Raw genomic sequence first — 24205 nt, 5'->3', positions numbered from 1 at the left:
TTTGGCACACCAGTTCCTCTTCCATCTCCATCCATTTACTGAGCTTTGCTCTCAGTGAGGCAGAAAGCAGAAAGCCCTTGGTGTGCGCAGGGCTGGTGACGCCGCCTCAAATGCTGTTCCCCACCAGCGGTGGAGGAGGCACAGAGACAGCAGCACAGATCTGGCTGCTCGGGAGGGTCAGTCCCCATCACCGTTTCACTGAGGACCCAGCAGTGGGGCAGAGAGGCTGCTTACTAACAGCTGCGGTTGGCACTAAGGACCACAGGAGGCCAGAATGAGAAATCAAAATGGTATTGAAAGGGTTGAAACACCTTTTGGGGAAAAATGAATCTTGCCCAGAAGGGCAAATGCAAATACCCCTTCCTTCAGCTGGGATAATGGGCTCAGGAGGTGTAGCCCTTGCTTCCCACAGACTGTAGAACACGGCTAGACTATCAGCAGGATGGTCCACCTAAGGCTAAGCAAGCTCAAGCCAACAGAGATGAAGCCCACCCGCTGTTGATGCAGCAGCACAGGGTGAGGGACTGAAGCCAGGGGCAGGAGCTCCCCATGTGAGGATCAACGCAGAGCCCAGGCGACCCTCGAGGAACCGGCACGTGAGGGAGAATCACCCCAGCAGCACATGTTCAATCAAGCAGGCTGGTCGAACATGACGGTCCCTGTGCAAGATGTGGCTCAGCGCAGTGCTAGGCAGGTGCCAGCTGGCCAGGGTGGGAAGGGTGCGAAGCTGCACAGCCCTGCAGGGACCAGCCAGAGGAGCAGGGCCATTCCTGTGGAGAGAGGCCAATGCAGAGGAAGCTGCAGGAACAGTTTTGGAGCATGCAAAGGCAGCTGCACAAAGGAAGGACGCAGTCTGTTCTCCATATCCCGTGGGGACAGGACAAGGTCTTAAATTGCAGGGGCAGAGATCCCAGCTGGATACTAAGAAAATCCATCCCCACAGCATGATGAGTCCTGGGGCTTCTCTGGGGATCATCAGAGGATCTCAGTGGGGTCAGGATCCCAAGGAATGCCCACCAGAGCAGCAGACCACTGGGGCCCTGCATCCTGCTCACAAGTGTCATCAGAGGGGCAGACCTGGGCCCCCATCTCCCCTCCTCTGGACCCGGCTGCCTGTTGCACGATGTTTATTGTCCATAAAGCAGAGCTGGCACCTCCAAAGAGTTACTGCAGAGCTGGAGGCTGTGCTCAGCCAACACTGTCCCTTGGCCGCTTGTGCTGGCTGGGGTGGCCCCGTCCCAAGGTGGCAGTGATGCTCAAAGCGCTGCTGGCAATTCTTGAAGCCTAAAGCCACAGGGCAGGCAGCTGCTGGGTCGCTGGTTCTCCTCTTGCTCCAAAACTTGGGCATTTATGTCTGTGGGCTCCTGAGAGCCCCTCTCCTGCCCACTCTGCTGCAAATGCCCCGCTGCTGCTTGTCCTTGGGGCTGTCCCAGCCCATTCCCCAGCAGCGTGGGGCTGTGTTTGGGGCTGCAGCACGCCTGCACGGCCAGCACACGCTGCGTGGGCAGCCAGAGAGGGGATGGCACAGTCCTGCTGCCGGGAAGGCGCTCTCAGGAAGGGGCGTTGGCATTTATCCGCTTCGCCCCAGATGGGGATGGGCAGCCCCTCGTCCCCACAGCAGTGTCCCAGCAGGCTGGAGCCAGCGTTGCCTCTCTGCGTGGTGCCAGCGCAGCCTCACGCCTCCTCGGCGGTGGCATCGATCCCTGCGTAGGTGAAGTTCTCGAACAGGGCCATGTTCACATAGGCCTGCAGGAAAACCTCAGTCAGGTTGTGACAGCATCCGCGTCTACCTCCTTGCTAGCACACTAGCAGGTGCCGTGCCTGGAGGGAGGCGATGGGGCTCCCCACACCCCAAAAAAGTGGTGCTGGGGTTACCACCACGTGTGATGGGGGTCACACAGATTCTGGTGCTGGATATCTCTGCCCCAAGCCCAAGGGACGCTCCAGCACTCAGACATCCCTCCTGTCCATATGCTGCCACTCACCTTCCTGGCCTCCAGCATGCGGATGAGCTGCATGGAGATCTGGGCGAAGGGCGGGCGCTCGTAGGGGCGGTCACGCCAGCACTGCCGCATCAGCTCGTACCTGGGGGCAGAGTCGTAGAATCATAGAATCATAGAATCACCAGGTTGGAAAAGATCCACTGGATCATCGAGTCCAACCATTCCCATCAATCACTAAACCATGTCCCTCAGCACCTCATCCACCTGTGCCTTAAACACCTCCAGGGAAGGTGACTCAAGCCCCTCCCTGGGCAGCCTCTGCCAGTGCCCAATGACCCTTTCCGTGAAAAATTTTTTCCTAATGTCCAGCCTGAACCTCCCCTGGTGGAGCTTGAGGCCATTCCCTCTCATCCTGTCCCCTGTCACTTGGGAGAAGAGGCCAGCACCCTCCTCTCCACAACCTCTTTTCAGGTGGTTGTAGAGAGCAATGAGGTCTCCCCTCAGCCTCCTCTTCTCCAGGCTAAACACCCCCAGCTATCCCAGCCGTTCCTCATAAGGCCTGTTCTCCAGCCCCTTCACCAGCTTCGTTGCTCTTCTCCGGACTCGCTCCAGAGCCTCAACATCCTTCTTGTGGTGAGGGGCCCAGAACTGAACACAGTATTCAAGGAGCGGTCTCACCAGTGCCGAGTACAGAGGGAGAATAACCTCCCTGGACCTGCTGGTCACACCATTTCTGATCCAAGCCAAGATGCCATTGGCTTTCTTGGCCACCTGGGCCACTGCTGGCTCATGTTCAGTCGCTGCCAACCAACACCCCCAGGTCCTTCTCCTCCAGGCAGCTTTCCAGCCAGACTTCTCCTAGTCTGTAGCTGCACAGGGTTGTTGTGCCCCAAGTGCAGGACCCGGCATTTGGCCTTGTTAAACCTCATGCCATCAGTCTCAGCCCAGCGGTCCAGCCTGTTCAGATCCCTTTGGAGCCTCCCTACCCTCCAGCAGATCCAGCTTCCACCCAGCTTAGTATCATCTACAAACTTGCTAAGGGTGCACTCGATGCCTTCATCCAGGTCATTGATAAAGACATCGAACAGGGCTGGACCCAGCACTGAACCCAGCACAGAGAGGCAGCAGCTCAGTGTACATGGGGTAAAGGGGACAGAAAACCTGTTTGCGAGAGATGGGGGAAGCAGGTGGGAAAATGAAGCTCAGCAAGGGTGTTTGGGGTGTGGGAACCCAGCTTATACCTCAGCCCTACCAAAGAGGAGAACCAAGCAGGAGTTACTGCAAGCTGTTGGGGCAGTGGGGTCAGGGGAACACGGGTACCACCATCAGCCAGGGCTCTCAGCCCACTTACACCTCGTCGTCACAGTTGCGTGGCTTCTCCATGCGGTAGCCCTGGGGCAGCTTCTCGTAGAGCTCAGCGCATGTCATCCCGCAGTACGGTGTCCCCCCTGCAGCCAGAGACGCAGAGGGCTGCAGCAAGGACAGTCCCTGGGGTGTCCCCTCTGGGGCTGCAGGAGGATCACACCTGCAGGCACCTGAGTGGAGGCAGGGGACGCACAAGAGTCTTACCCAAGCTGACGATCTCCCAGAGCAGGACACCAAATGACCACCTGAAAGGGCAAGAGCCAAGCCTGTGATGGAGCCTCCAGCCAAACCCAGGGTGAAGCAGGCATCCATGGCTTGGGCTGAGCTGGCAGCTCCCCAGGGAGATGCATCAGCATCACCTCCAGCCCTTGCAGCACCCAGAGCAGAAGCCTCGCCGCACTGGCCACCCCGAAAGGGACTGGAGGCAGCCACATCCGAGCCCCGGGTCTGGTGTCCCTGCCTGCAGGACTTACACATCGCTCTTGGTGGTGTACACGCTGTAGTTCAGGGACTCTATGGCCATCCAGCGAACCGGCAAGCGGCCCTGGGGAAACAGAGAGCGACTGTCAGGGGATGCCCCATGGGCAGAAGGCAGTTGTGACCCAGCCAGTCCCGAGATGCTGGGTCATTCCCGCTGATGGCAGTGGTCCTGCCCACCGCATCGGTGCGAGCCCCGTGGAGATGCTTCACTCCTGCCTCACCATTGTCTTCTTCACATAGACCTCCTCGCCTCTGGAGAGGCCAAAGTCGGCAATTTTTGAGGCTAGATTTTCTCCCACTAGGATATTCCTGGCTGCCAGGTCCCTGTGAATGAACTGAGAGAGAGGCCGACGGTGAGCAGTAGCCACATGCTCCCTCCTGCTGGCCACAGGGGTCTTGTGCCCTGGTGGGGAGTCCCCAGAACCCAGGGAATGAATGCTTTGAGGGGCTTGTTGGGAACGTACCTGCTTCTCACTCAGGTACTGCATCCCCTTAGCCACATCGGAAGCGAACTGGAGCAGCTGCTGGGAGGTGAGGGTGGAGGCAGTGCCGTGCTCCTTGGCAAAGGCTGGGTCTGTCTCCAAGACTCGGCTTTTGCGGAGGAAGTCGAGGAGGTTTCCATAGGGAGCATACTCAATGGCGATGTACAGGTAGCCTGGTGGGCAGGAGGAGGTTGGGTTAGTGGGGTTTTCTTCAGCAAAGAGGAACACGCAGCTGGGCAGAGGCCGTGGGGCTGGGGAGAGGGGAGAGAGGAATAGCCCTCACCCTTGTTCTCGCAAGCACCCAGCAAGTTGATGATGTTGGGGTGATGGCCCAGTTTGCACAGCACCTCCAGCTCCCCAGCGAAGTCCCGATGGTCGTTCTCTGAAGCAAATTCTGGAAGCAAAGAAGGGATGGACACCTCAGTCCTACAACAAGGACCCTTCCTCTGCTCCTCCACTGATGGCTCATCTCCCTTTTCAGCCCCAGGATGCAGCTGTATCCCCCAGCCCACCCTGCCTGGCTCCTCCCACACTCACCTTTCAGCATCTTTATGGCCGCATTCATTTTCAGGCCGTCCTTTTTGATCATGGCCCTGATGACCTGCCCGAAGTTGCCCTCCCCGATCATGTCCTCAAACTTGATGTCTTCCCACTCCAGGATGGGGTAGCTGAGGGGCTCGGGCTGCGGCTTGGGCCGGCGCGTCAGGGTCAAGGTTCCCGAGTTGAACTGCAGGATGGTCTCTTCCCCCTGGCAGATGGAAGTGGATGAGGTTAGGGGCACCGGGCACCTCTCTGCCCGCGCAGCAGTCCTGGCAGGGCAGGTGTCGTGGGCAAGGGTGGGCTCCGCACCCTCTCCGCGTGGAAGTGAGGTCTGGCTGTGTCCGGACTGGAGGCTATGGAGCGTGACCTGGATCGGGCTGGGACGTGGGGAGCTGGGGACACGGTCCTGGAGGGGCAGGCGGCACTCACCGAGCCAGACTGGTACGTAAAAGTGCGGCGCCGGTGGAAAAAATTCTTCTTGATGAGGAAAAGTGCCAGAAGGGCAAAGAGGATGGTGAAGCAGGTGACGGACACGGAGCCAACGATGGCCAAGAGCAGCTGCTGGTCTACTCCTGCCTGCTCGGTGCTCTGGCTGCCCAGGCTGGGTGGCACACTTAGCGCTCCTGCCGAAAGGAGGGATGGAGGGTCGTGGTCCACAGCCAAGTCCTGCGCAGGCTGCATGGGTGGCCAAGCACCAAGACAGCAGCTCTCTCCCAACCCTGGCACCCCATAAAAACACCACAACCATATCCCCAGCTCCTGCTGCCATGATGGCACAAGATGAGGGTCACTGCCCTGTCCCTGCCACCAAACCTGCTGGTTTGTGGACCTTCAACCAGCCCTGGGTCCAGCTACCAGCTCCTCCCACGCCGACTCTGCCCTGTTCCTCTAGCCCCTCACACTCTAGCCAATGCAGAGCCACTCTGTGGGTACTGTGCTGTCCCTGTGCCACCTCTGCCCCATCAGAACTAGGAGAAATGGGATTTCTGAAGACACCCACAAGTGTTCTGGGCTTCGGCTGCTGCTTCAGAGCCACTCTCTGAGATTACCATGAGCACCCTGGTCATTCTTTGCTGACCCAGATGCTGCACCCAAGCTCCAGCAGAGCCGTGAGCGCCCTGCCTGCTGGCAAACCCATCTCACCATCCCCCAGGGTCTTGGCTTTCACGGGCTGGCTCCATTCCCCTGGGACGTGGGAGTTGGCACGGACACGAAACTGGTAAGTGGTGCTGGTGTTGAGGCCCCCCACAATCTTGGTGGTCTCGGTGCCGCTGTCAGTGTCGATCCACTGGGGCTCGCTGGTGCCTCCCACCTGCTGCAGCTCCACGATGTACTTGGTGATGCCCCCGTTGGGGTACTCGGGGACCTGCCAGGAGAGCCTGACAGCGGTGCTGGACACTGACTCTGCTGAGAGCAACCGCGGTGAGGAGGGCCCTTGAACAAGGAGAGGAGAACGTCAGCCCCAGGATGGAGCTCCTGGCACTGCAGCGGCTGAACGCTGCTGTGAGGACCAGATCCTATGGGTGGCAATTGCAGCCAAAGCTGTGTTAGGTTTGATAGACCTCCAGGAAACCCCAGTGCTTGGAGGAGGCACAGGAGGAGATGAAGCTGCTCTCCAGGTACAATAGTGGGGCAGGACTGCACTGCAAATGCTCCCAGTCCCAGGGACGGCCAAGCTAGATGTCTATGTATTCACTTGCCCTTGGAATGTTTTCTTTCTCCAACCCTCTCTCACACACGGGGTTTTCACTGCCTCCTCTCCACCTTCACCAGCCTGCCCACATCCCTAACCCCCAAACCCCAAATCACACATAGCTCTGACAAGCAACAAGGGAGGAAAACTTTGCCTCCTCCAAGCCTGATGCCCACCAGCCCTCCCAACACATACCAAACTTCACTGAAGGCCTCCTGCACTCCTTCCCTCTTGGGTGCCAGAAAGGTTGATCAGGGTGATGCTCCACCTCCCCACAATTTCCCAGCCTTGTGAGGAGCCATCCAGAAAAATTACCGGAGGGGTGGAGTTAAAGTGAACCAAAGGGAAAGAATGTTTTTCATGCAAATTATAAATATATCAAGAAACTTGTTGCTACGGGGTGTTGTAAAGGCTGCAACTATAGACAGGTCCATCAGGACTTGGGCAAGGGTGCAGAGGACAGATCTGTTTGTGAGTATCACTTGTGATGTCCTGAATGTCACATTCAGCTTAGGATGTTTCTTCTTGGTGCTGGAGGCTGAGGCATCTAGCAGGGAAAGGAGGACTCATTTTCCTCCAGGCAGCTTTTCCTGCATTATCAGAGATGGGATATAGGAGCAGCTGGACCTGGGGGTGCTTGTTGTCATGACTATAACTGATTTATCATAGTAATTCCCTGTATTAATTGCCTGTGTTCCACTGGACCCACCTTTGCTGTTGATCATGACCTTGTAGAGGTCGGAGGGGGGTCCCAGGCTGGTGCAGTGGTACACCAGCACCTCCAACCCATACTCCTTGTTGAACTCCAGGTCTCCGATGCGGGCAGACAACACGGAGATGGATGTGATGTTTTTCTCAGAGATCAGATGCCTTGCAGAGTCAAAGAGGTGGACGATGAACCCATGTGCTGGCTCGTGGTTACTTGGCAATTTCCAGGTAACATGAAGTGTGTTTTTCTCCTCTATGGACCAACCTTCTATTACAGGCTTGACTGTGGGCTCTGTGAACAAAAAGGCAGCAAAACCTCACAGCGCATCAGCCTGGGTCTTTGCAGACCCCGCACCATGCAGAGCTAGGGGTAGGGTCCGCGTTAGGGTCAGGGTCGGGGAGACGGAGGCTCACCAAGGCACTCGGTCACCATGACGGCCTCAGGCCCCTTGCTGCCCTCCCCTCCGTCCCCTGGCCGGCTCAGCTGCACCTTCACAATGTAGGCAGTCACTGGCCTGAGATTCATGAGGGTGATGTTCTCACTGTTGTCGACTGTTGGCCAAGAGGACATGTCAAAGCCATGATGCACACTCTGTCCTACCTCTGGCTTCTTCCTCAGCATCACCGCAGGGGTCCCAGGATGGAGAATTCTGTCCACCTCAGACCCCTACTGGTTTGGGCAGCCGTGCCCTCCTGCCCAGGGCTTACCTGTGCCCTCCACCCCTCAGCAGACACATACCCACGATGGATGACCACGCGGAGTTGTCGTCCTTGGGCTTGTAGAGCAGCTTGATGGAGGTGATGGGTCCATCACCAGAGAAGCAGTCCACGGGTGACACCACAAGCTGGCGGCTCTGCTTGGCCAGCAGCCGGGGCGGGGTCAGGGGCGCCGGTGGCACTTGGCAGGGAAGGAGGGAATGACACCAGTGGGACTGGGAGTAACGAGGAGCAGAGCATGGTTACACCCGCCACCTCTTGACTCCTTCCAGCTTTGTCAGGGAAGTCTTTTATCACCACCCAAGCCTGTCTACCATGGGTGGTACCCAGTGCGGTGGAGGGAGTCTGGCGGTGTCACATTGTGCCATCAGCCTCCCCCGGCAGCCCCAGCTTCTCTCACTCATGCCCTCAGCCTTTCCTCACCTCGGATATTGACCTTGACTTTCCGGCTGTCCTGGCCCCCGGGTGTGGAGACGCGGCACTCCCAGAGCCCCGTGTCCTCTTTCGTCAGGTGCTGCACCTGAAACTCGCAGGTGATCTGCCCCAGCTCGATGATGGCTTTAATCAGCTGTGGGCACAGAGGGTGCCGTCAGCCCCCCAGCTCCCCACACAGGCCTGAAGCTTCCCAGCAGAGCGGTGAGGAGATGGATGCTTTTGTCCGAGGTGGCAGCATGGGATGATGGTGGGAGCAAGGACGCGGGGGTGGTACCTTGAGCACGGTGCCATCAGCCTTGCGCAGCTCCACGCTGTCGCTGGCAGGCAGTGGGTTGCCAGTGGCCACACAGCTGACAATGGGTTCCGAGCCCAGGTTGAACTCTAGTTCTGAGGCCAGCTGGATGATCTGGGGGTACCGGTCTGGCACACAGAAAGCGGCATTAGGGCTGGCCCCCAGTCCCAAGGGAGGATGGCACCTTTCCCCTGTCCTGCCTGTAGCCAGATTCCGGTGCCAGGGGGCTGTGCCAGGTGCTCCAGACCAGCCCCGGTCCCCACCCCATGGGGCTCAACAATGCTTCTGGCACAGCTAATCCCACCACGGAGCTAGAAGAGATGGTCCCCTCACAGTGCCCTCTTTTCCATAGGCTTGAGGGCTACTTCTGCAGGCGAGGGGGGCTGCTGACCCAGCTGGTGACCCCAGCAGCCGATGCACCCCCCCAGTCACTGGTGAGGAAGGAGCCAGAGCCCACCCAAGGGTGGGGGATAGAAACCCGCTGCAGCCTCACGCCAACCTCACCTGACTTCTCACAGTGCTGCCCGTGCCAGCCTGCTGGGCAGATGCAGCCACTGAAGCGGTTACAGCTGCCTTCGTTTTGGCAGGCGCACGCCAGGGCGCAGTCGGGGCCGTAGAATCCTGGAGGACAGGCTGCGGGAAGAGGAGAGTTCACTGCTGCCCCTGGCCAGGGCGCAGGACCACAGAGACAGAGGTCGTGGGCACCCGGGGCAGGCAGCAGCACTGCTCAGCCCATGCCACCTCTCAGGGATGAGAGGTTTGCACAGATTCTGCTGCCGCTGGGGAGCGGAGCCAGGCCCTGGAGGAAGCCCAGGCTGGCTGGATGAGCTGGTGGACACCTGCACCCCCATACCTTGGCTGCAGCGGGAGCCACTCCAGCCCGAGGCGCAGGAGCAGCCGTAAGGGTCTGGCAGGCAGAAGCTCAATCCCTTGCAGCCCTGGGCTCTCTGGCACGTCTCCTGGCAGTTGCGGCCAAACTGGCCTTCCCGGCAGGCTGGAAAAACAAGCTTTGTCTGCCCGTGCACCACTTGCGCAGGGCATGGTGGCAGCTTGGGTGCCGGAGCCCCGTGTCACCACCCTGAGCAGGCAAAGGAGCTGTGTCCTGCTGAGAAGGTGACCCAGCCCAGCTCCAGAAACAGGGGGCACTGCCGGCGGGGGGGCTCTGGCAATGCACGTGGAGTTTTGGGCAGGTGTGCAGGTGCAGTGGGGACCCCACGCGTGCCCTGGGCGCAGCTCCTGTTGTTGGGCAGCCCAGCACTTACCTCGCTCGCAGCGAGTGCCCATGAACCCGGGAGGGCAGATGCATTCGCCAACATGGTCATGGCAGACGCCACCGTTCAGACAGTTGGGACAGTCCTTCTCACAGGACGGTCCCCATTTCTTCGCGGGACAGGCTGCGGAGAGAGCAGAGGGGGCACAAGGTGGCTCCAGGATGAAGGCAGGGTACCTGTCCCCGTGTCTTGGGGAGGCAGAGCCCCACTCACCTCTCACAATCAGGCGGTAGAAGGCACTCCACAGAGGGCTGTCCCCCATGAACGTGGCACTGTAGACACCGTTTTCGCTCACGCTGACGTTGGGGAGCGTCAGGTTGACGAGATTGCCCCGCACCTCGCCGCGGTCTGTGGTCTGGTAGTAGGTGCCTGCAAGGGGACAGAGGGTGACCTGGAGCTCCCCACGCCCTCAGAGCCCACCCTGGGCACCAGCTGGGAGCAGCCCCAGCCCTGTGCCTGCTCTAGGGGCCACTTGCCATTTCTTTTCCACATAACGTCTGTCTCCTTTCTCTTGAGGACCCTGGCAGAGAAGGTGGCTGGCTCGGCGACGTTCACAGACTGTGTGGCCTTCACTGGGAAAAGGTGGGCTGTGGACGAGTTGGGAGAGAAGCAGGCTGAGCCCCAGGGCGCTGACACCGAAGGGCAGTGCTGGCACACCCAGACCATGGCCCTGGCACAGCCCAGCACCCACCACACGTTTCTGCTAGGACATCAGGACCCATCTCCCCGTCCACCCCTTGTGGGAGCCAGGTGCTGAGCGGCCGCAGGCGGAGATGGAGAGCAGGCCAGGGGTGGTGAGGGCAGCAGGCGTGCACAGGTCTCCACGCCAGCCCAACAGATCGGTGCCTCTGTCATGACTCTTTTCCTGATTTCCCAGGTGCAGCAGCAATTAACACTCAGTATATTAGTGTGAGCCAGCCAGAGCCCAGCTTTCATAGAATCATAGAATCACCAGGTTGGAAAAGACCCACTAGATCATTGAGTCCAACCATTCCCATCAAATACTAAACCATGTCCCTCAGCACCTCGTCCACTCATGCCTTAAACACCTCCAGGGAAGGTGACTCAACCCCCTCCCTGGGCAGCCTCTGCCAGTGCCCAATGACCCTCTCCGTGAAAAATTCCCTGGAATTGCCTCCCCGCCTACCTCTTCAGTTGGGATCTTTCTCCCATGGACTTTGCAGTCCCCTGTAAGGGGCACACAGATGTGGCCCTTGTCCTGTCTCGCTCTGTCTCACTCACTGGAATGAGAACTCGACACGTTCCCTGGGGATCCCCAAACACAGCGCTTTGCGTTCACCTGTGCTGAATTATATCTGTGACAGCAGTCGTCACATACACTTTTTCAGCAGTTTGTAACTACCACTGGTGGCACAGGTCCCCGCAGAGACCTTGTTCCACGCCGATGGGGACTTCCTCGCGTGACAAGAACCACAAATTAACTCCGATTCTTGCTCCCATTCTTTTAGTCAGTTATTTACCCGTGCAAAGGCCTCCCCTGCATTCCTCGCATGCAGACTTGCTCCCGGAGAGCCTTTGGAAGGGAATTATCCCAGTTTTCTCCAGGAACCTGAGCAGATGGTGTCTAGTGGCTCATCCACAGCACCCTCACCACTGCCATCCTACTGCAAACTCACATTGCCTCTTTCTCAGGGACGACATAACCAAAAATTCTGGTCTTTACTACAGTTTCTTCTAGTTTGCCTGGTTCCAATTTGGGTTTATAAGCCTATGACTCCCTAACCGGAGAGCTTTTAGGAAAGGTGGGTGGCCCACAAGCAGCCTTGCCGCCTGTCCTCTGCTCATGGTACACAAGCAGGGGCTCAGCCTGACGACATCGTGCTGCTCCCTTTGGCTCCTGATTGTCCGTCTCCCTCTACCAGCACTGGCATTTCAGACAGGTTAAGTCAGCAACTTTCCCCAAGTTCTCTATTGCGCACATGGAAACAAAACTAAAATATTTTTTGTTTTCTGCAAATGTCTTTCTGCTCTGGATACTGTAAGAAGTTGTTTATTGCCAGGTTTAAACCCTTCTGACGTTGCTCCTCAGGATCTCTGCTTTGCATTGTTTTTACAGCAAACCTTCCCAAATTTGTCATCCTTCCTATGATGTCCTTCATGCATGACCTTTTGGGAGATGCCAGCTTTCCTCCAACAGCATTCCCACCCACTGCTTCATCACCCTGGCCTGGTGCATTCTTGGGCTTAACAGGAGAGATGATATGTGCTAAACCTCCCTGGTGGGTTCTGTACACAGCCCTCCCTCCCCCTGCAAAGATGTCATTTTTTTTCTTACTTTTTCCTTTATTTTTTACTTCTTTTACTAAACAGAGCAACAGCAGCTTGTTTTGCACTTAGAGGAAAGCATGTTTTGTCACTTGAAACTCCTGCAGGGCTTGGACCCAGACACTGACCAGCTCTTCCACAGCGCTGTTGCCCAGGGAGGTGGTGGAGGTCCCAGCCCTGGAAACATTCAAGGTCAGATTGGATGGGGCTCTGGGCAACCTGATGGAGTTAGAGCTGTCCCTGCTCCTTCAGGGGTGTTGAACTGGATGATCTGTAAAGCTCCCTTCCAACCCAAAGCACTCTGTGATTCTGTGATTTAATTATTCTAATTCTATGCTGATCCAGGAGCAAGGAGATGGCTGGAACCCACGCATGATGAGACTCTCTGTTCTGCTGAAGGAGCCCCGGAGCCGTCACCCTCTTCCATGACTTATATTCAGGGACATTGGGGAGTGCAGAGGACCCTCTGTGCTCCTCACGCCCCCTGCCACCAGCCACTCCTCGCAACCAGCCCAGACTCTCTCCTGGTGCCACTGCCTCCCTCCCCCAGTGCCCTCTGCTTGCCCAGACCAGTTGGCTCCATTTCCAATAGGACTGGTGGCATTTCTGAGTTGAGCTTCTGGCCAAGGACACAGGCTGGTCCCTGCTCCTTGGGGGATGCTTGGACCCCACTGGCAGCCTCTGTTCCCCAGCTTGGAGATACTAGAGCTGCTTGATAAAACTGTAGTTTATCACGAGCAGGGAAACTTGTATTCCTCTTTCTCTCATTCTCAGCAAAAGGTCAACTGTTTTAGCAAAAATTTGATGAAAAAGAGCTCGAAAACATCTTGTGGCAACCACACACCACAGAAAATGTCAGTCCTAACAGTTTTCACAGGGGAAAGCAGAGGGTGGGGGGGGGATAGTGCTGCCCTGTGTGCTATCCTTGCCGCTGGGCAGTGCAGCGGAGTCCTTTCAGTTTATACAGCCCAAAATGGGAGCGGGAGACAAGATCCCAGTGCTGCGATGGACTCTGGAAGTGTGTTTTGGCAGGACTCTACCAGTGAAATGGCAGGGAGGCTGTTGGAGATGCACCCCGGCACCACCTCCTCCCTGGAGCCTGTGGCAGGGCTGTGAGACTGGCACGGTTCTTTTGGCCACCCCCTGCCCTGGTTAATGATTTCCAGATCCCACCACCTCCTCCAAGGGCGCTCGACTTCCTTTTGGACCTTGCCCTGCTCCCAAGCACTGTTCCCAGCCCAGTGGTTGCCCATCCCCAGATCCCTCCATGGGGTTCAGCCATGCTCCTTGAGAAGAACATCCCTCCCCTCTCCATGCTGCTGGTGCCAGTGGACCCTAAACCTAGCCCAGGGTCGCCATCATCCCCCCCGCCACGCCTGCTGGTGCCGGGACTGCAAAGTGCAGAGCGGAGAGGTCCTACATGGACCTGGATGGGAGAGAAGGAGCTGCCCACCACCCCACCAGCCGCTCACCATTGTGGCTGTTGTGCACGTAGACCACCTGGCCCTGCTCGGTGGGAGTGCGCCCCAGGCAGTAGAGGATCCCCACAAGGTCAGCCATGGAGAAACCCCTGGCCTGGACATAGTTGCTGCGGTTGCGGTAGTTTTGGAAGCCTGTCTTGGGGTGTGTCATCACGATCTTGTTCTCCCGCTCGATCTGCAGGTAGCTCACATCCCGCTCCCCCGTGACGCAGGACAGAAAGAAGTCGGAGTGGGACAGGCTCTGCACGTTGGCGATCAGGGTGATGTCCAGGATGGCTCCTGGAGTAGGGGAGCAAGAGAGGGCGTCACGGACACAGCTGTCTCAGCCCTACCTCAGGGCCAGACCCCACCTCATCCCGATGTCACCCCGTCTCTAGGACATTTTCCAGGATGTCCACCCCAGCCCAGGGGCTCTGCCAGGGCACAGCCAAGTCGGGTGCAGACCCATCAGGATGGCACGGTGGGCATTTCCACTCTCCTTTTGGAGATGCCCATGGACTCAGACCCCCATCATGAGCCAAAGATGCAGCAGGATGGGGGTCCCAGGGCTCCTCTCCTTCCACAAGCTGCCCACGCACCAGTCTCATGCAGCGGAGGTCACTGCTGGCCTCTAAGGTCTCCAAACTACGGATCACAAAGGCATGTTTCCTCCCTCCAAACTCTCTTCTGATGGCACCACTGAGCTCCCACAGCTGCCCCATCCCACCAAGCCTCCCTGGGGAAGAGGGAAAGGGGTGATTTACCTGCCAGCCGTGGGAGGAGAAGCAGAAGATAAACCTGGAGTCCCATGTCCTTGGAGCGTGTCCTGAATTTGGCAGAGGTCAGAAAATCCCCAGCATGTCCAAGCCACGGGGGCTGCCTAGAGGCTCCGTGTGAGCCATGGCTCAGGAACCTGTGCTCCCCATCCCGCCTCCGCCCTGCTGCTCAGGGTCTGGGGCAGCCAGGATCAGCTCTTCTGGCACATAGTCTGGGCACAGCGAGGAAAATACCCCTGTCTCTGCTTTCTTGGTGGCCACCCAGCTCTTCAGGAGTAGGGCTTGGTGGCAAAGAAGCCGCTGAGGTGCCCGGTCTGGTGGCAGCTCTCAAAGGGAGCAGATAGCCACCCGTCCAGAGCTAGGGCTGTGTGCGCAGGGCTCCCTGAGCCATGCTGAGAGGTGTCCTGGCCCCCCTCCTCACTCGCCGTGTGGAGGGTCTCATGCCCCAGCCTGTGTGGGCAGCAGCATCCCCATCCCTCGGACGCAGCCCCGCTGCCTGTGGGAAGGGCTCTCTGGAGCAGGGAAAGGAAAGGGGCCAAGGGGCCGTGGCTGGCGGCGGCGACGGAGCCAAATCCTGTTTCCCATGTGGCGTTTCCTGCTCTCCACCCATTGTTTGGAGACGGCCCTGACTCCAGGAGCTGGCGGGAGCTGCCCCATGCGGGCTCTCCCCTGGCGAGTGGCGTGCGGCGATGCTGAGGCCGTACACACCTCGTGACACCTCAGCCTCCTGCCACCATGAGCTGGGGCTCCGAGGCCCCACCTGCTCTCCACGTTGCACTGGGGCCTGGCTCACACCTGCAGAAACCCCTCGTGGGGCTGGAAGGGGCTGAGCTGGAGAGCAGGCAGGGTGATGAAAAACCAGCCTGCGTGGCAGGGAGAAAACCTTCCATGTGGCAGGAAACAAGACTGGGACTGGGAGGAAGCAGAAAGCAGCAGAACACGCAGCTTTCCTTAAGTTTGTTGCCACAACAGCTCTGGCACGGGCATCGGCACGGGCACCGCGTGGCCCCGCTGTCTCTGCCCTGTCCTGGGGGTCCCACAACCCCCCCTCCAGCCGGGCTGTCCCAGCCTCCAGTGGGCATCAGGCAAACAAAGAGCATTCCCCAGGAACCCCCTGTCAGCTTAAACCACCCAACCCCACGCTGCTTCGGGAATCAGACTATTCCCACGTGAAACCCGAGGCTGCCAGGGAACGAGCCTCATGTTTTGGTGTGTCCAGACCCCGTGTTGTATCCGGCCAAAAATCTAAAGCACACATGGAGAGGAAGTGGAAATCCATTCATCGTTTCCGACTATTTACAGAGCGCTCTGGGGTGGCGCGGTGCCCAGGGTGTGCTGAGGGAGGGATGGCAGCAGGCAGGGGCTCCCCCAGCGCAGCCTTCCCACCTCCCCGCCACAGAAGGGATGGAGAGGATCCAGAGAAGATGGGAGACTGGAGGCAGCTGCCCACATTTGCCGGGAAAACTAAGCCTGGGGTTTTGCCGTGGGCCATATGTAGATGAGCAGCCCTGGTTTTGGAAGACCCTTGAGGCACAACTTTAATGTAAATGCTGAGCGCAGGGTGGGACATGCAGGGGCTGGGCAACCTTGCCCTCCTGCCATCGATGACCCCCTGAGGCCCTGCAAATCGCCGTTTGCTTGGAAACTCCGTGCCAAGTGGGGTCAGCGACTCATCAACACACTCATAGACTTCTCATAGACTCATAAAATGGGTTGAGTTGGAAGGGACCTTAAAGATCCTCCAGTTCCACCCACCTGCCATGGGCAGGAAGACCTCCAACCGGACCAGGCTACTCAAAGCCCCATCCAACCTGGCCTTGAACACCTCCAGGGATGGGGCATCCATGACTTCCCTGGGCAACCTGTGCCAGTGTCTCACCACCCTCATCATGAAGAACTTCCTCTCTATGTCTAGTCTAAATCTTCTCATCTCCATCTTACAGCCTCTTCCCTTCATCCTGTCACTACACGCCTTTGTAAAAAGTCCCTCCCTGGTCCCTCTGCACAGATGCAGGAGTCGAGGGAAGTACATGAATAGATAAATAAATGGCTTTTTTCCCCCAGTTCACTGGCCGTAGAGGTCAGTCTCACTCAGAACCATAATTGCCATCATGTGCTTACACGTGCTGTGTCGGGGACAGCAACGAGAGAGCACACACACGCTGTGCTCCCCAACAGCACGGGCACAGCCGTGAGCTGTGATGCACTCTGTGAAACGCCCTCTGACATCTCTTTGAAGACAGGATTATTTGCACACAACAAACACACTTTATGAGAAGGCTCTGGAGCTGCAGGCCCTGCAGGGTGCTCCACCAGGGAGAACAGCGCAGCTCTCCTTACAGCCCCAGGGGAACCAGGACCTCATTGCTCTCTACAACTACCTGAAAGGAGGTTGTAGAGAGGAGGGTGCTGGCCTCTTCTCCCAAGTGACAGGGGACAGGACAAGAGGGAATGGCCTCAAGCTCCACCAGGGGAGGTTTAGGCTGGACATTAGGAAAAAATTCTTTACAGAAAGGGTCATTGGGCACTGGCAGAGGCTGCCCAGGGAGGGGGTTGAGTCACCTTCCCTGGAGGGGTTTAAGGCACGGGTGGACGAGGTGCTGAGGGACATGGTTTAGTGTTTGATAGGAATGGTTGGACTCGATGATCCGGTGGGTCTCTTCCAACCTGGTTATTCTATGATTCTATGATTCTATGATTCTTTGCTCTTTTGGAGAATGGGAGCCATTTGGGGTCAGATCTCCATGTCAGGTCATGTCCAGGAGACATCAGAGATCTGTCAAACCCAACCTGGTTTGTCCCCTTGCATTTTTTTCTAGGAACACCTGGATAAGAGGTGAGGTGCAGATCCCTTGGGTTGGATGTGGGGTAGGAAACCTCTCTGGGAGGATTTTTAGGGACATCCAACTGGGACCCTACAGCTCTGGTTTAACCTTATGTATCTCCAGAGGAGGAACCAGGGAGTTGGTGCAGCCGAGCCCTAACAAAGCATCTCGTCACACTTGCCCTGCTGTAACATGGAAAGATCCAGCTGCCCAACCCACAGCACACTGAAAGCACCTGAATTTCTGCTGAGTCCACAGACCTCAACTTTTTTTGCTGAATCACAATGGACTAAAAAAAAAAACTAGAGTGACAAAAATACCCCTTTTTTGTTATCATTTGGACATTCTAATGCACGGCACCGCATGCCAGAAACCATAACGCACTGATACGTTTCCTGATAGGAAACGCAAACGCCCTGCAGATCCACTGATGGGCTGGGCTGCCTCAGCAAGGTTTTCTAGCCCTGTATTTCTGGACATATGTTTTGTTTCACATTTCCAGCGGGTCCTGGGGAGGTTCTGCATGTTGAGGTTAGGGGCTTCTGCCACAAGCGTAAGAGCAGCCCTGGAGAGGGCAGGCAGCCCACCTGGTCAGATCAGCAGGGCACACACTCACAGGATCGAGGATGGGCTGCTGGGAAACACTTTCCCCAAGGAAATGGTGGGATGCATGTCCATGGAGGAGACCTTTGGTGGCTGGGGAAAGTGGGGACACCCTGTCCTAGCTGCCGTCAAGGTGGAAACTGCAGAGCCATGGTGCTCTTGTTGGCAAGTGGCTTCCAGCTGCTGAGCAGTAGCAGGAATGGGAAGCTCAGTGCAAGGAGCAGGGAGTAAGAAAGAGAACTGGGGGCTTCCTCCCGCTGCAGAAGTAAAGCTGAGTTTGGAGCTGCCAGCAGCTCCTCCTGCTCTGTGGTTCTGCCAGCCCTTGCCCACTCACCTTCTCCAGCACCTATGGGCGTGGGAACACATCCCACCCAACCATGTGCCAGAAAAACCCTGCAAGATGCTGATTTGACCAGATTTTGTGGGACTCCACTGGCAGGCAGCACTGCTGACAAATGGTGGGTCTGCACAGGGGGTGCTCAAGGTGTTGGGGCACCTCCATCCTCCGGGACCTGCAGAAGAGCCCTGGATGCTTCTCAGGGAAGTCTCATTGTTGTTGTCCAGCTCCCTGATGCTGGAAAGCTCACCCTGCTGAGCCACTGCTGGCCCCAGGAACGTGCCTGTTTGCTGCATGTTTTAAACACCTTTCCACCTTTCCCAATAAGACTTTTCCTGTAAGAAACATTCTTGAGTGACAAAGCTGGTGAGGGGGCTGGAGAACAAGTCTTATGAGGAGCAGCTGAGAGAGCTGGGGGTGTTTAGCCTGGAGAAGAGGAGGCTGAGGGGAGACCTCATTGCTCTCTACAACTACCTGAAAGGAGGTTGTGGAGAGGAGGGAGCTGGGCTCTTCTCCCAAGTGACAGGGGACAGGACAAGAGGGAATGGCCTCAAGCTCCGCCAGGGGAGGTTCAGGCTGGACATCAGGAAAAAATATTTCATGGAAAGGGTCATTGGGCACTGGCAGAGGCTGCCCAGGGAGGGGGTTGAGTCAGCTTCCCTGGGGGGGTTTAAGGGACAGGTGGACGAGGTGCTGAGGGACATGGTTTAGTGATTGATGGGAACGGTTGGACTCAATGATCCAGTGGATCTTTTCCAACCTGGTGATTCTATGAATCTATGATTCCTGCTGCCTCAGCCCCAGCTCCTGCAGCCTGGCCTTGCTGCGTGCCCTTGCCCTGGGTGCATGGAGCTGGGGCACAGCGCCTGGCACAGCTGATCTCCTTGAGCACAGCCCCATCAGGGAGGGTTCCACAGGGATATCCCCCTTTCCCTCTGGCCCCCAGCACCTCCCGGTGCTGTGCTCCCCCAGGCAGCCCCCACGGCACTTTACAACCCACCAGGCAGATGCTGGCGGTCCCAGGAGGCAGCGGGTAGGAGGTGGTGGGGCACAGTGGTTAATGTATAACCGGTCCCACCACCTTTCACCCGCACCAAGCGTCAGGAGGGAGCGGGACTGTGGTCACAACCGGGCTGGCTCCCAGGTGCTGGTGGGCTGCGGGGTGCATGGTGACTCGGTGGGGACTCTGGGTTGTGCGGCCGTGGCCACACCTTGGCCGGCACGGCTGGCTCCGCCAGCTTCCCAGGTTTCCCTAAGACTTGTTTTTCTGCCTTGGCAGTTTCCTGGAGCCAAATGGCTCCCGCCTGCCTGCTCGGAATCTGCAGCCTCCTCTGCGCCTGGTCAGCGGGGATGGGACAACCCTGCACCCTGGACCACCAGGTAGGGCTCTGGCACGGGCAACGGTTGAGGGTGGGTAGCGGTACCTCGGTGGGGGTGGTGGCACTGAGCCACCTACTCTGCACAGCTCAAAACACGACGAGCTGTGATGTTTTGGATTCTGAATGGGTCTTGGCTGTGGCCCTAAATGCACTGGCCTTGAACACCTCCAGGGATGGGGCAGCCACAGCTGCTCTGGATAACCTGTGCCAGTGTCTCACCACCCTCACAGGAAAACATTTCTTCCTAAAACCTAATCCTAATCTCCCTTATTTCATCTTAAAACCATTCCCCTTTGTCCTATCACTGTGCTCTTGTAGCCCTTTTCAATAGGAAAAAGTTTTTCACAGAGAGGGTCATTGGGCACTGGAACAGGCTGCCCAGGGAGGGGGTTGAGTCCCCTTCCCTGGAGGGGTTTAAGGGACGGGTGGACGAGGTGCTAAGGGACATGGTTTAGTGTTTGATGGGAATGGTTGGACTCGATGATCCGGTGGGTCTCTTCCAACCTGGTGATTCTATGATTCTATGAATACTGGGAGCTGCTCTTAGGTCTCCCCAGAGCCTTCTCTTCTCCAGGCTGAACAATTACAACTCTCTCAGCCTGTCCTGGTATGGGAGGTGCTCCAGCCCTCGGATCATATTCGTGGCCTCCTCTGGACTTGCTCTAACTGATCCATGTCCTTCCTATGCTGAGGACTCCAGAACTGAATGGAGAGGCAAAGAAATAGAAAGAGCAGCTAGGTGGGAAGCAGCTAAACCTAGAAAGCCAGGACTACGCACTACAGCAAACTTCCAGCATGGGAACTCTGCCTGTGGAGCTCCAATGCTGGATCAAGCAGGAGCCTGTTAAATTGCCAACCTGCTCTCTGGCAGCTTCAGTTTAGGCAGCTGCCCTTTTTCCACACAAAGTCCACGCAGGAGTAACACATCCTGAGGACTGCTCCCCAAAACCAGCTTGAATTTGGGAGGCAAATAAAATCCATCCACTTCAGCAGGTCGTTGTATCCAGCATGCACTGCTGGCTTTTTAGGACAATGAATGGTCCTTGGTCTGTTTTATTTACCAGTACAGACAGAGCCAGCCTGTACTAAGCCGCTGCCACTCAGTGTGTCCTCAGAAATATGGGAGGGCTGGAGCAGCTCCTGACAGAGATGCCAGTGCAGGTGCCCCCTGCTTCGCAGCCCACCCTGCTGCTGGCTGCCCACCCTCCCAGCAGGCAGGGGGCTCGCCTGCTTCCCTGCCCCAGATGGGAGGATGCCCCCGTGCCACGAGAAACCTCCCTGGGGGCTGGAGATGGGGATAGCGGGGAGGAAGAGGAAGGTGTTTTGCGAGCTGAATCCAGATGGTGACTGCCCTGGAAAGGGGGACAGGAGGATGACATCCTGGTCCTTTCACACCCATCTCCTCTCTTTGGGTTTCCCCCTCCCAGCATTCTGCGCTCCTTCTTTACTTCATTTAGCTGTTCTCAGTCCTAGGCTGTCCCAGGTTGTTCTGCTCATCTTTGTTTATCTTGGCACATGCCAAACTGGCAGCTCCTGTTTTTTACAACTCTTTGTAATTTTACTTTTCTAAACTCTGCAAGCATAATTAATTAAGACATTTGAACTTCTGGGGGGTCTTGATCTAGAGATCCTCCCCAGCATGGAGAGCTCATCTCACACGGCACCTCTTTTCCCAGGAATGGGCTGACTGCAGCGGGAAGAGCCTCCTGCATGTTCCAAGTTCTCTTCCAAGCAACATCACCGGTTTGGACCTCTCCTTCAATTCCTTGGTCATTCCCCATCACGGGACTCTCTTAATGCCTCTCCCTTCCCTGCGCTCCCTCAATCTCTCTAGCAATGCCCTGCGGGCGCTGAGCCCAGGTGTCTTTTCCAACCTCGGGGCTCTGCGACTGCTGGACCTGAGCAGCTGCAGCCTTGACTACCTCCACAGGGATGCCTTCAAGGGACTGGAAAACTTGCACACATTGCTCCTAAGGAATAATAATCTGCAAGAGCGTGAGGTCCCTTCCTTCCTGCCGCTGAAGGCCCTTTTCCACCTGGACCTGCAACACAATATGCTGGTGTCTCTGGACGCATTGAACCTGCAGGTGATGGAGACAATCCCACAGGTCCAACTGGAAGGGAACCCCTGGGTGTGTGACTGTGCCGCGCACGCTCTGCAGCAGTGGCTGAAGCGCAGGCAAGGTGAGACAATGGGAGAGGGTGGCAGGAGAAGTGTCAGCCAGGAGCAACCACGGGTGCAGGGGTCTCACTCGATCCTTTTCCTCCATCCCCTGGGCAGGCTCGGGGATGGCTCCCCAGGGACCCCTCCCACCCCATTGAGGGTCACAGAACTGAAACACGTGTCCATTCCTCACTTGCAGTTACATGTAAAACCAAATATTTCTATGAATGGCAGACAGATAATTTAGCCACTCTTCTGGGAAAGGGGCTGCATGTACAGTTCTTCCCGTAAGTCATAGAATAATAGAATCATAGAATCACCAGGTTGGAAAGGACCCACCAGATCATCGAGTCCAACCATTCCCATCAGTCACTAAACCATGTCCCTCAGCGCCTCGTCCATCCATCCCTTAAACACCTCCAGGGAAGGTGACTCAATCCCCTCCCTGGGCAGCCTCTGCCAGTGCCCAATGACCCTTTCCATGAAAAATTTTTTTCTAATGTCCAGCCTAAACCTCCCCTGGTGGAGCTTGAGGCCATTCCCTCTCGTTCTGTCCCCTGCCACTTGGGAAAATGCACCTTTATATATCTGCATGGAGCATCCGCATTTTCAAAAGCTGCTGAGCACTCGGCAGCTCCTCCTGCAAAGCAAGGATGAGGCTCCGACCCTCTGAGTTTGGATCCCAGGCAAAAGTAACTCTGTGACAGTGCAGTTTTTATCAGTCTCCATGAATTTGGCATTTTCCAGTTAACAGGAGCCTCCTAATCACGGTTACCCACTTGCATTGTTCCTTGGTCAGGGAAATTCTTCTTTGCTTGTTCTGAGGGCTGTTGAGGCTGGAGGGCAGGACCAGGAGTGCCTTGTGATGGATCCCAACAACACAGGAGCAAGCAGGCAGCACTTTCTCTAAACTGGGGAGGGGATGGAAGAAGAGTCCCCTGTCCCACCTTAGCCCATGTGTCTCTTAGCTGTGCAGGTGACCTGCGCGTCACCCTTGAGGCTGCAGGGCCAGGAGGTCGCAGCTCTGGATTCCCAGGATCTGGGCTGCCAGATGAAGAGGCGTTTTCCTCGGGGGATCAGCACGGTGCAGCAGATCACAGTGACCCACAGCAACAGTAAGTTGTGCAGCTTTGAAGGGTGCCCATAAGGTCTAGCTCCCTCCTGCCTTACGTCACCCTTGAGGGGACAGCGGGTGGAGATGTCGTGTCGTGGCTTCCAGCAGTGGCCTGGTGGGGACAGTGGCCACCACCTGGAGATTCTGGGGGATTTGGAGCAGAAAAAGTAACAGATGCCACGGAGCCACACGGCACAGACTCCACGGTGACGGGCACCAGTATCAGACAGCTGTCTGACAGTTTTCCCCATAGTATTCACCCACCCTGGGTAGCCAGCGCTGGGTGAGGAGCATTTCTATTGCTTCTAATGAAAGCAATCAGAGAATCATCATAGAATGGTTTGGGTTGGAAGGGACCTTAAAGATCATCTAATTCCACCCCCCCACCATGGGATCAGGATGCTCAAAGCATCCTGTCCAACCTTGCCTTGAACACCTCCAGGGATGGGGCATCCACAGCTTCCCTGGGCAACCTGTTCCAGTGTCTTATCACCCTCATTGTGAAGAATTTCCTCCCTATGTCTAGTCTAAATCTTCCCCTCTCCAGTTCGTAGCCAATCCAGTGCTGGCTGCTGAGGCGCACCAGGTATGGCACCAGCTAATCTGTCATGCCCTGATGTGCCTTTCTTGTGCCACAGCCACCACACTGCCCGCTGGGAAGGGCGGAAGGAGCTGGCCGTACCTGGTAGGGTTCCTGGTGGCAGCAATCGGCATCTCCATCCTGATTGCAGTGGCTGCCAAGTGCAAGCTCTTCCACAAGAACTTCGCCAGCTACCGCCACCGGCCGCTGCCTGAAACCAGCTCAATCGGAGGGAGCCCCTTGGAGGACGGCAGCGGCTGGGACAGGAGCTCCTCAGGCCCAGGAGACAGCGAGAGCCACCCCATGCCCGGTGATGCAGACCTGCAAGCTGAGGATGATGACGGCTTCATCGAGGACAACTACATCCAGCCAAGCGAGCAGATTGCAGAGGAAGAGGAGAGGGAGTTGCACCTCTCCATCTGAGCCTGCAGCCAAGCCACCGCTGTTGAAGCTTCTTGCTGTCCTCCTACCTCCATCCCCTTTCTGTCCTTTCCCACCTGCCCTGGGCTTTTGGGCTCACACGGTGACAGGCAGGAGGAAAGGAATGGAGAGGAGAGGGGAGAAAGATTAGGCTGGGAATGGTGAGAGAGGCTGCTGGCCCCACAGTGCCCCAGCAGGGATGCACTGGCACAGGGACCCAGCCCAGCTGCTGCTCTCCTGGCCCTGTTTGGATGCCGAGGATGGAGGAGATGGTGCTTATGGCACCTGGGAAGCCTGGTGGAGTAGGAAGAGGAGCCTGCCGTGGTGCTCCTGTG

At 57.1% G+C, this 24205-nt stretch overlaps 2 protein-coding genes across 4 annotated transcripts; one reads left to right on the top strand and one right to left on the bottom strand.

Annotated features, from left to right (window-relative positions):
- Nucleotides 1–275: 275 nt before the first annotated feature.
- Nucleotides 276–14967, bottom strand: TIE1 (tyrosine kinase with immunoglobulin like and EGF like domains 1). Of its 2 annotated transcripts, none has more exons than XM_069862900.1 (23): nt 14437–14967; nt 13685–13972; nt 10403–10513; nt 10140–10295; nt 9918–10049; nt 9509–9649; nt 9160–9288; nt 8638–8783; nt 8352–8496; nt 7951–8109; nt 7626–7763; nt 7213–7503; nt 5954–6244; nt 5120–5433; nt 4808–5018; nt 4554–4664; nt 4253–4443; nt 4010–4123; nt 3782–3852; nt 3513–3553; nt 3295–3391; nt 1986–2085; nt 276–1746 (listed from the first exon to the last, which is right to left on the bottom strand). In XM_069862900.1, exons 1-23 carry the CDS (start codon nt 14480–14482, stop codon nt 1675–1677), a joined length of 3495 nt encoding a protein of 1164 aa, XP_069719001.1. In that variant the 5' UTR covers nt 14483–14967; the 3' UTR covers nt 276–1674. The 2 variants fall into 2 exon arrangements, with proteins under 2 accessions (XP_069719001.1, XP_069719002.1); XM_069862901.1 differs by having other exon boundaries at nt 5240–5433; nt 14437–14966.
- A 4329-nt stretch (nt 14968–19296) lies between these two features.
- C8H1orf210 (chromosome 8 C1orf210 homolog) lies at nt 19297–24063 on the top strand. Of its 2 annotated transcripts, XM_069862149.1 has the most exons (5): nt 19297–19357; nt 19493–19593; nt 21269–21776; nt 22725–22871; nt 23509–24063. In XM_069862149.1, the coding sequence occupies exons 2-5, from the start codon at nt 19507–19509 to the stop codon at nt 23871–23873; spliced, it is 1107 nt and encodes a 368-aa protein (XP_069718250.1). In that variant the 5' UTR covers nt 19297–19357; nt 19493–19506; the 3' UTR covers nt 23874–24063. The 2 variants fall into 2 exon arrangements, with proteins under 2 accessions (XP_069718250.1, XP_069718251.1); XM_069862150.1 differs by lacking the exon at nt 19297–19357 and having other exon boundaries at nt 19381–19593; nt 22733–22871; nt 23509–23808.
- The last annotated feature ends 142 nt before the right edge of the window (nt 24064–24205 follow it).

This window comes from Phaenicophaeus curvirostris, chromosome 8, assembly GCF_032191515.1.
Source record: "Phaenicophaeus curvirostris isolate KB17595 chromosome 8, BPBGC_Pcur_1.0, whole genome shotgun sequence".
NCBI lineage: Eukaryota > Metazoa > Chordata > Aves > Cuculiformes > Cuculidae > Phaenicophaeus > Phaenicophaeus curvirostris.
Note: the sequence above shows the minus strand (reverse complement) of the source record. Positions and strands in the feature narration are given on the sequence as shown.